Source organism: Python bivittatus, unplaced genomic scaffold (assembly GCF_059951505.1).
Source record: "Python bivittatus isolate LINGU-HERP-01145 unplaced genomic scaffold, Pbiv_v1 ctg000480_np1212, whole genome shotgun sequence".
Taxonomy (NCBI): Eukaryota; Metazoa; Chordata; class Lepidosauria; order Squamata; family Pythonidae; genus Python; species Python bivittatus.
The window spans coordinates 67,433,268-67,444,999 of NW_028277075.1; the positions used below are offsets into that span (position 1 = coordinate 67,433,268).

An 11,732-nucleotide genomic window follows, 5' to 3' on the forward strand; every position below is an offset into this window, starting at 1 on the left:
TTTAGGCTTTATCTGAATACACATCTACATCTCTGCTCCTGTTTTTCTGCTAGCTAACTTCACACCTGATCAATATCTTCCTGTTTCAACTGTTTTGCAAACTTAACCAGAGAGCTTGTTGGCATGTTCTGTTGACGGGTGCAAGTTCAATAGATTATGACCCCAGTCGGACTCTAACTCTATCAATTAACTCCAATTTTGCTGCCATCAGTTCCTTTAACTGTTCTTTACAGGATTTAGTCTCTAAGCCCCTTACTATCTTTGTAGCATTTCTCTGCACTCTTTCCAGTGCCTCAGTATCCTTCTTGTATTGTGGCAACCAGACCTGGATATGGTATTCCAGGTGTGGACTGATTAGTGCAGTATAAAGTGGAGGTATCCATACACCCAGACAGCCCAAGAGAATGAAATACAGGATACAGTGATAAGCACATGAATGAATGGTGCCAAAGTAAAAAAGTGCCAAGAGTCAACCAACCAGAATTATTCTTTGCTTTTCAAATGCAGAGTCAAAAGCTGCAAAAAGGAATCACCTTGGGGGATAAAAAGTACAAACTAAACTGTTGATGATGGCTTGCTGAGTTTCAGCTGGTGCACAGTTCTAGTGGGAGAGCTGGCTATCAAGGATGTGCTGTTCCCAGAGCCCAGCTGTTCTTCCAGGAGTTATACACTGGCTGAAGCTCTTGAGTTCACCCCTGGACTTTCCCATGAAAAGGCCCAAGGTCAGAAGCCAGCCAGCTTTGAAGTTTCCTGCAAAGAAGAATGGCTAAGTGCAGAAATGGTGGCCTCCCTCCCTTGACCAGGAAACATTGGCCTGCCCATCCATCTGACTAGTCCCCAGCTCTCTCAGCCATGGCTTACTCAGTGGGATTTTTATAGGGGAGAATATATACTTCTAGCTAGCCTTAAACTGGGATCATGGGGGAATCTTAAAGGTAAGCATTTTTTAATTCAGAAAACAGAAAAAGGAAAGAGCTCAATTTAAAGTATATGCATGTATAGCCAGCAACCAGCCAATAGTGTCTATGGGGGAGGTCAAAAAAGGCAAGATGGCATGTCATCATGATGCAAGCCCCATCTTTTTTTGTATATACAGTATTGGTCAACAGTAGCAATGGTCCACAGTGGCCCTTATAATGAATACTTTTGTTTGATATGTCTTATAGAAAGAATTTGAATGGAACCTTTGCAGTGTAGATCTTGCATACCTGGCGCTTGAAAAATGAACAAGTTGCTCTGAGGGATTTAAAGCAGAAGAAATGTCAATTGAGAAATAACATAAAATTGGAAAGGAGAGCCATCATTAGTATTGGAAAATACTAAACTACTGAACATATTTGATTTGTGGGGAAAGATCAAATTGTGGGGAAGACTTCTAAACTTTAATCACAACACAGTTCCTGTATTTTGCATGGCATTTCTCTCTGATCTCACTTTATACTTCAGTAGAATCCAATCCACAAAATGCTTGCCATAATAAAAGTATTAACCAGGAGATTTCATCTGACTCTCCTTTAGGCACAGATTTTTTGCAGGGTTTCTACTGGCCACATGGTGGAGTCACAGCTAAAAGAAATGAGGTTGGTGGAATGTGCTCCTGCTGTGAGGAAGCAAGATGGAGGGAAATCAGTATGGTTATTATTCGGTGAATACTATTCTTAAAACATTACACCAACTTTTTCTTTTTGGTACAATGGTAGTGGGGTTCTTTAATGTCCCTTTCTCCAGTCTAATTTCTCTGATTTAAATCATGCCAAACTACTATTAGTCCCACAGGAGAAAAGGCAAGTACAGCTATTGAACTGGAAGTGCTAGGAGTTGTGGGTACATGATTTAATTAAAGAAATGACATACAGGGATAATCCCTCAGCCCCAATCTTGCTCCTCTAATTTGTAAAAAGGGCTTCCTGAACATTAAAAAAAAACATAATAAATCTGATTACTCATTTTCTGCACTGTGTCTGGTTTGGCTAATGTTGTGATCCTGTTGCACTCACACACACACACACAAAGGAGTCAAAACTCCTGGAACTTGCCTGACAGCAGCTTCCCTGAGTCTGGTCCGGCAGTGCAGGAGCACAACGTAGCAAGAGACAGGACACCCAGCAGCGAAGATGCGAGCGAGGTGCCGGCAAGACACAACGAAACACGAGTATATACAAAGGAGGCACGAGGGGGTACTAGACAGTTGTCATCCCCAAACCTCCCCTTCCATCGTGCCTATCTTGCACGCCACTTTGTCCCCTGCTAAAAGGAGGGGGAAAATAATCAGAGTTCTTTTAGCCTGCTCCTCTCCTGAGTTATTCAGTGGGAAATGCAAGGCTGGTGAGTCAGCATTCCTCTTAAAGGACCTACCCAGGTGCTGAAGTTCATAAGCCAGGAGGAGGAGGGAGGCAAGAGTTCCCTCCAATGGGAAAATGGATTTCTTGCAAGTTCTGTGGAACTTTGGCCCATCCTATAAGCTGGACAGGGTTAACATGCTCTTTGTTCAGTCATTAAGTCGTGTCCGACTCTTCGTGACCCCATGAACCATATTGCGCCAGGCCTCTGGGTCTCATCATGCTCTGGGTCTCATCAATTAAGCAATGCCATCTTATGGGAGCTGTGCCTTCCCTGTTGCTGCACCTACCCTATGGAATAGTCTTCCTCCCTCTTCTTTGAGATCCATATGGCTCCAACCCTGCTAGCATTTAGGGAGACACATAAGAACTGGCTCTCCCTGCAGGCTCTGGGATAGGACATAGGCCTGCTTTTAGGTTTGTGTGAGCAAGCTTAGAAATAATCAAATCAAATCAAATCAAATCACTTTTCTATGTGTGAAAGTGTGCAGTTTTGGTATTACTGCAACAGAACTGAAAATAAATCAGCTCAGTTGCCAACCTCAGGTGACATTACAGGTTCACAGAAGTCTGGGGCCACTTCTGCAGAGTTTTTGTGGGGGCAGGCCCCTAGGCCTTGCCCAGGAAATCAGCAATGGGGCTAGGGAAGACACAACAGCTGGAAGAATGAGAAGCAGGCAATGCAAATGACTCCAAAATCTCTTTGCTTTCATTCACAGGGAAGACCCAGAAGTGAGTAGGTGGCACCTTGCAGCTTTCCAAACTTTGCCTTTGAGCCACGGGCCTGAATCATTCCCCAATGTGGGGAGTAGTGCAAAATCAACCACAGTGATATAAAAAAGCATTTTTTGCCCAAGGGAGAGAGGGCAGGCATAAAAACCAAATATTTCTTTTAGTCCCAGCAAGGCATTTCTCATAACCACATTCAAACTAGAGCTGTAATTTCTTTGCTATATATATAGACAGAGATGAAAATGTGCCTCAGCCAGGAACTATATAAAGGGCTTCCCTAGTCTGGCTCCCTCACAGGCTAATCTTCCTGGGAAACTGCATGTCCTCTTTCTTTCTCTTTGCACCTTTGCAAAACCTGCCTGCCCATGACATCCCACGAGAAGGAAGCCTCTCCCACCATCATCACTGTCAGGCCTCCTGTGGTCCCCCGGGACTATATTATTTGGTCAGTCTTCAACACTATCTATATGAATCTGTGCTGCCTGGGCTTTGTCGCTCTTGCATATTCCGTCAAGGTAGGAGAGTTTTTTGATATTATTCTTGTATCTTGAGAGCTGCACTGGGGGCTGGTTATTTACCTGGGATGGTCTCTGGGGAGCTTCTGGAACAGAACAGTTCCCAAATACTCGCTGTGATATCGTGCCATGGAACCTTCATAGTTTCTGTGAAGCTTTTGAGTTTCACAGAGCTCCATCATGCATTTAGTTGCCCTCTAAATTTGTAGATTTAGTATGTTTAGGGAGATGAAATGGGTCTTTCTTTATATCTAAGAAGAAAGGAGTTTAAATCTAATTTGGGATAGTAGACAGATCTAGGTGTCTCAATTACAAGCTCTGTCAAACTTGTACGCTTGTATGGAACTGTATCCTAACTAAACTAACACAGTGATCCTTTCCATAACTTCTCACTCAAATAATTTGTTTGACATCCCAGATTTATGTTCTAAATATCTAGCTTTTCCCAGGGGATTGTGGCTTTTTCATGTCAAGTAAGTCTGCTTTGAAGAACATTTGATCTCTTTCTTGCCTATGAGTAAGAGAGGAAATAATATAATTTCCAGGAAGCCAAAGGGATTCTATGAACTTGTTCAGACCTGATGTGAGAAATTGCTGAAAATGGAGTGTGCATTTTCATGTAGGTAAAAAAAGAAATCAGGGAAGAGTCAGCCTGCAATGAGTACACAGTACGCACACATGTGCATAGATACATTATTCCAGGCTGCCAAAGATGATAAAGAAAATGTGATAAAACATGTGCTAGTGCAGCTTTCTTCAGACAAGGCCCTTTATTCAGCTGATATAGGGATAATACTTATTATTTGGTTTGGTTTGGTTTGGTTTGGTGTGGGTAGTTCACAATACTGTATAGCAAAAAACAAGATAAAAATGCAATACGAAATAGATAAACAAGATGAGATCTGGCCACTCAGTACAAATCATATACAGAAGCACATCCAACAAGGGGCTCCATCCACCTTAACCAAAGGCCTGGAAGAACAGCCAGATCCTCAAGGCCTTCCAGAATGCCCTTAGACTGGGAGCCACACAAATATCAGGGAGAATCTCATTCTAGCGGTCAGGCACTATGAGAGAGAAGGCTTGATTTCTTCATCCCAATAGATGGCCCTGTTTAACTCTAGGGGCCTGGAGTATGCCAACTCTGTTAGTCTATACTGGCCAGGCAGAAAAACAGGAGATAGGTGGTTCCGCAAATAACCTGGCCCGATGCCATGTAAGGGTTTATATGGGATAACCAGCACCTTGAATCGCACCTGGAAGCACACTGACAACCAGTTCAGCTCATGAAGTGGAGGTGTCATGTGGGTATATCGAGGCACACCCATCATTGCCTGCACCACTGCATTCTAGACCAATTGAAGCTTCTAAGAGATCTTCAAGGGCAGTGCCATGTAGAATGTGTTGCAACAGACAAGCCATTAGGAGACTAGGGTGTGAGTGATTGTCTAAAGGGCCTCCTTGTCCAGGAAGGGGCACAATTGGTACACAGGGTAGAGCCTTCTTGGCCACAGCTGCCACCTGCCCTTCAAGCAGCAGCTATGAATCCAAGAATAACATATTGTGCACCTCTCTAAAATAGGGAAAAACTATCCCTTCCAAGATTAAAAATAGAAAATCCCCTGATCTAGGGGGTCCTAATATCCACAGCTACTTAACCTTGGTAAGATTGAGTCAAAGTTGATGCCTCCCATGCAGGCCTGCACAGTCTTCAGGTAGGAGAAGACTTCAACAATCTCATTTTGCTGGCCTGGGGTTCAATAATATAACTGAGTATCATCAGTATATTGATGATACTGAACCCCAAACCAGTGGATGACCTCACCCAGTGGTTTCATGCTAACCAGGAAGGGAGAGAGTGTTGAGCCCTGTGGCACCCCACAGTGAAGGGGCATAGGGAGAGACTTCTCCCCACCACCAACATCAAGTGGAACCATTTCAGTTCAGAATTCATCTTCTGATGACACACTGGTGGCATATTTTAATTGCTGAGCCTTTCTGTGATGCCCCAAAGAAAGAGTTTCTGCTGTTTACATATTACACTACCCATAGTGCATTGAATAAACCACAATTGAATGGTTTCACACATTGAGCTAAGAAACAAACCAACCACAGGATGGCTTAGAGCAATGTTTAACCCCATCAACAGCGGAAAACACATGTTCTAGATTATATTTATAACTTCTGTGATGAGTCAAGCCCAGGCATTTCATTTACTAACTGAAGTTTTTTAGCAATATTAGAGTTGTCTGTTGTTGCTGTTATTGTTGAAATAGTGAAGCCAGAAGGGTAATCAGTTTTCTGAGAGATTTGAACATTGCTCACCATAGAGTGAGTAGATAGGTAGGTAGGTATTTTTGTCTCATTAACCTGTCTGGCTACAGGCAAAAAAAAAAAAAAGGATTAGCTCATATTCCGACTGGGCTGTGTTTCCTCCAAAGACAAGCTGCTTCAAACACTTTGTAAAGTAGAAGATGGAATACAATATTTTAAGTAAATAAGTTACTGTTAAAACATTTTTCCAAAGTTCTTCTACTCTACCTTTTTACAGTAGGTTGACATTCCAAAAGGACACTGGTGTTTCCTGTAGATCTGAAAGATGGGAGAAACTGCATGTTTTGTGTGTCAGGCTATTAAAGGCATTAGAGGAAAATAAGGAGAGGAGGAGGAACAGAGAGACAAAGAAACAGGGCTGATGTGGGAAAGGCTAGGATACAATAAAATCAATCCTAGTTAATGTTAGTTAATTTTGGAAGTGTTATGCCGCACGTTCTTTGCAATGAAACTGGTTTAGGCTCACTTACTGAAAAAGTTTAAATGATATCATGAGCAAGAAACTGCAGAGAATTTGTGAGACAACCCTTGTATCAATATCTTTACCACCTGATGAATAAATGGTGCATTTATTGATTATGTTTAAGGGGCTGCATTCTGTGCTTCGTGAAAATGTGAGATTGAAGTACAACATAGGATGAAAGCAGAAGTAGTGACATACAAGCAATTGGAGTTGGTCGAGGCACAGATGGAAAAGAACTATGGGAACTGTTTAGAGTGTGTGGGCAAATTTTAGAGAACAATTGCAATTTCATGTGGTTTTCCCTGGAAGGAAATTGTGCCGTGTTCCTACTCTTGTTAAAACTACAGAATGTGTAACTGCTGGTCTACCAAGATTAAGGACATGATTTGATTTCTCCTGCTGCCTCTTTGGGGTTTCTGCATTGAATTCATCTTCCACAAGTTAGGTGGCATTGAACTATGATATATGAAATGTAGCAACGTGTCACTAAGCAAAATTGTTAACATATGGATTTTTTGTGTGTGCAATATTCCTTCCCTGGACTGTGCCATTTGCACTGTGGAAGAGAGGAAGAGCACAAACATTTAACACAACAGCCAGGTGGTTTATATACAGTAAATGATATGCTTTCAGTAATATGTTCTCAAATATTACTTTTTTTTTTCCTTGAAGGCTCGGGATCAGAAGGTGACTGGGGACCTGGAAGCTGCCCATCGCTATAGTTCCAAAGCCAAATGCTACAACATCCTTGCCACAATGTGGAGTGTGGTGCTGCCATTAGTGCTCATTGCTTTGGTGATTACTGGTGTCCTCCACCTCTCCAAGCTGGCTCAGGAGTCCATGGACTATTTGGCTTACAGACTCTTCCCAGATGATGCTGAGGACAAAAAGTGAGGGGGAACATGTCTTAAGAGATGGGTATAACCTAAGCACTGCACAATACAGAACCTCTACCTGCTTCTGATCTGGGTCATCTGGTTCACTACAGTGAAGCATTAATCAAGCCTAGGACTCCTTTCTCAGAAAGTCCTGGAGATGTTCATCCTTGGTGTCCTGCATAGACTCATGGCTGAATTGTTCTACCTCTGCTCTGTCCTACACTTATTTTTTTCAAGGCTCTTTCCTCCCTAGCTTTCTGTATTTTCTGTTGGATCCGCATACATTTTGGGTAGGCAGGCATGCAGCCGCTCAAGGAAAGCAAGTAGAAAAGCTAGCCTAGTAAGAATGATTATTACAATGCTTCTGGAAATTGACTTCTGTTTACAAAGATAGCCTTGTGCCTTTCAAATTTCTTGCTAGTATGTTTTTGTAGTTTCTATCTATAGGATTGCTTTCAACATATAATAGCTAAAATAGGTATTTTTTAAAGCACATCTTTTTTTTTTGCACCATGTATGTATTATTTATGGTGAGATCCCATGACAAGCCATCTTGAACTGAATAGTGAACTGAATTCCATAACTGTCAGCAGGCACATGCAGAAAACCAATGGGAGGGTTGGTTGGTTGGTTGGTTTTTAGCAAAGGTATAATTTAAGCTCAATAATAAAACCCCAGCCAAGAGTAGATCCCCACTGAACTTGGTGACATTTTCTTCTCAACAGCTATTTTAAAAATTGCACGGTTAATCTATAAGTCAGAAAACTATGTAATAAGGTTAAAATTAACAAGCATTAACAAGTTAGGTGGACAGTCTCTTACAAAAGTCTTCCCCAATTTACTCTAAAACTTGCTAGATGAGTCAGAAATATCTAGAAGGCAGTAGCCTAGTTGGTTGCCAGTATCAGAACATTTGCCACCTGGGCTTCTTTAGATGGTTCAGACTACACCGTCAACAAGCTCCATTTAATAGTGCTAGTGGTTTGGTATAGGGAGGGCTCCGTCAGATGTTTGTGTCTTTAGGAGCAAGCCTTCAAATCTTCCTTTGAACCCTCTGGTTCCTTACCTGTTTTTGATGCCAATTTCTCTTTATAGTTGCTGTTTAAGTTCAGAACTCAGACAGAGCACTAGTCTTCCGTGCATCTCAGTGTTAATACAAGTAATTATTTTGATCTGTGTCATGTTTTCAATCTATAGTTTATTTTAATCCAAAGAAAAAAAAAGAGAGAGCTTGGATCACCTCTGTCTAGAAACCCAGTGGGCATGCCAGCCCTACTTCAAACCTATAGCCTTGAAGGCTCCATCCATAACGTGCACTTGAAGGTATAAAATTGTGCAGAATAGTGTATGAAGCAGAGGAGTCAGGGGCATCGATTGGTGATGGTGGCGTTCAAAGATGACACACAATGCACATAAAAAAGGAGCAGGGCTTTGATTATGTGGTAGTGACAGCCATTTTGACTTTTTGGCACTCTTTCCCCTACCCCTGGAGATGCTCCTGAGAAGAGCTGTTGACCAACTAGAAAAGAAAATCCTTGACTGTTTAGGTCAGTGTTGTCCAAACTTGGCCACTTTAAGATGAGTGGACTTCAACTCCCAGAATTCCCCAGCCAGCATGGCTGGCTGGGGAATTCTGGGAGTTGAAGTCCACTCATCTTAAAGTGGCCAAGTTTGGACAACACTGGTTTAGGGTGAAAGGTGTAAACTTCCAACTATGCATGCTTGTGATTGCAGTCTCCGAGTCTTTCAGAACTGGGGATAGGAGAGACAGCAGAACCTACTGCAAATGTAATTTGGACTCAGAATCTATTTTCTTTAAATAGACATGACTTAAATGGGCCTGTAACCTTGTCTGAATAACTTCCTTAGCATAAAGGCAATTTTAGGCAAGCCAAACAGAGTCATTTGCATTTAACGGTCCTTTACTAATTCTATGTGATGTGGTACAATATTGAAACCGGATCAGTACACCCCATGCTAATCCCTGCTTATTAAAATCCACGAGCAATACACCTCTTCCAGATCTGGAGTGATTTGTGAATATTTGTAGTGATTTGCCAGCTGAAGACTGCTGCTGTATCCTCAGACATTCTTAATCAAGTTTTTGTTATAATAACTGGAATGTGTTGGCTTCCTTTCCCTTAACAAAGGAGGGAAATACAGTCAAATTATATTATTGCAAAGTACTTGCATTTGCTACTAGTATAGAAGTATCATAAAATAACCCAAAACTCATATCCCAAGCTCTTCTGCTTTCCCTTGCCATTTTGGGCTTCTTGGGAGATGTTTTACAAAATGTCCATTGATTCACAACCTCTACTTAACATTCCTCTAAGGCTCACTCTTCTTTAGATTCTTGGTTACACTGAGGAACAAGGATTGCAATGTAATGCAAAGCTCTGTAATTTACTGGTTTCTCTTCTCTCTCTTACCTCAGCCATTTGTTTTAAAAGCACTCCCTAGCATAAAAAGTCCTCTTTAATCTTGGATAGACGTGCACCCTCCAGTTGTTTGCCCTGGTCTGTGTTACCCTTTTGTCTGCCTGGGTTGAAGATTTATTACATAGTCTGGCTATTTCAATCCAGGATAATAGTAGAGAAGCTGCTGGTCTTTGAAGCCTTTGTGGCGAACAGCTACCTTGTTTACTATTGCTTGACCATCTTACCAAGCACCAGATTTCCAGCTGTTTTGCTGGATGGTGGCATGAAACGTGTGAGCTGTGTTGAAAGCCAATCATTATATCATTATTATCAGCAGCTAAATATTGCAACTTGTGGTCATAGGAAACCAATGGGATGTGCCATTTGCTAACAGTTCCCTTTCATTTGCTGGTGTCGTGACTGAGCAACATGGAACAACTGGATATCTAGTCAACTACTTCAGTTCCTTTAAGTTCAGTGTTGACTCCCAGATTTCTGTGTGGTGAAAACAATTCTGGTGTGTGCAGGATTTAGAACTTCCAACTGTTCAGGTTGCCACAGAAGGTGGGCTCCTGTTCAGCTCTTTATTAAGGCTGACATCCTAGATACACTTCTCTGTGAATGCAGAGGGGCTTCCTTCTGAGCAAGACTGTAAGGTACATGGCTGTGCACAATGGGGGTCTTTAGAATGGAAACACACAGCCATTTCTAGTTACTTGTCACATGCTTAACACATTACCTTTTATAATGTCAGCTATTATTATAAGAGAGCATTCCTGAAGTCATGCTGAAAGAAACTTGCCCTCAGTGGGAGTTTTGATCTCTTCCCATGTGTATTTATTTAGAAGAATATGGCTGTTCAAGAAATAGTAACAATTCCAACAAGCTTAATCAATTCTTTTCCACCAAAATCAGTGGGGTTTAGAAAGGACTGACTTTGCTTGGATTTTGCTTAGCCTATATCAGACTCAGAGATGTGGAACAATGCTATTAGTTACATGGAGGCCCCTGCTGTCAATCATAGAGATTACCTTAGATGAGAGCAAGAGATTTCTCAAATCAGATCAAATTTAAAAGGCCACTCAACTCATAAAGTTTCAGCTCGTCCGTGTTACTTCGAAATAAATCATCCTACTTATGGCTCATTGAAGAAGGGCAGACTATGTGCGTTCCCTGAACCTGTCCTAAAGGGCTTCAAAACAGTTGTGGGGTTCTGGTGATTAAGAGATGCACATTTCCCCTACTAAAGACAGGTCCTGAGTTGCCGCCAGCCTAATTACAAGGCACCAAGGTCCATTTCACTCCCTTGTTAAATGTTCCCACATGCCAGCTTGATGGCCACAGGGGTTCTGGGCTTTTTATATATGAGGGTTAGTTTGGAATTTGTGGAGTTTGTTTGGATAAAATCAAATCCTAGCAAAAGAAGAACTGGTGTTTGAATGCCAGCTAGGGAAACATGATACTGTTTGGGTGGAAATAAGCAAGCAGCCAAGATATCAAGTGCAGAAGACAGACCTATTGCTCGTAGGTCTGGTTTTTGAGCAGCCAGAAAACTATTGGAAACTTTGGACCTTCCAAGTGCCTTTAGGCAAGGGCAAAACTGAGCAAATGCATTGAGTAGTAGGAGAGACCTAAATTTAGGCTGGGGTTAGAAAGGGACAAATCCAAATCTCTGTTCAGGAAGTTCAAGGTTCAAGAAGGCACACTGGATGACCCTGGTCAAATCACTATGCCTCAGCCTAAGGACAGATCTGCCCTTCACTGCTTCCTGAGGGCAGGAATGGATGATCTTGTCCTCCTCCCACCCCGAGCCTGCAAATGCATTCCCACCTGTGCTTTCCAGCTTTGATTCAAAACTGCTGTTCTCCAACCTGAGCCCTCTTAAGCCCTTTAGAACAGGGTTGGCTGTTTCTGTTCTACATGCTGGCTGGGGAATTCTGGGAGTTGAAGTCCACTCATCTTAAAGTTGCTGAGGTTGAGGAACCCTGCTTTAGAACACAGAGACCCTGGTGCTTCCTTTGGTTCTGGTTGCAGCCCCAGCTCTGATTGGC

At 42.1% G+C, this 11,732-nt stretch overlaps 1 protein-coding gene across 1 annotated transcript; it reads left to right on the forward strand.

The window, feature by feature from the left end:
• Nucleotides 1-3,421: 3,421 nt before the first annotated feature.
• IFITM5 (interferon induced transmembrane protein 5) lies at nt 3,422-8,816 on the forward strand. Its single transcript, XM_007442436.4, has 2 exons — nt 3,422-3,586; nt 7,056-8,816. The coding sequence occupies exons 1-2, from the start codon at nt 3,437-3,439 to the stop codon at nt 7,275-7,277; spliced, it is 372 nt and encodes a 123-aa protein (XP_007442498.2). The 5' UTR covers nt 3,422-3,436; the 3' UTR covers nt 7,278-8,816.
• Nucleotides 8,817-11,732: the final 2,916 nt, after the last annotated feature.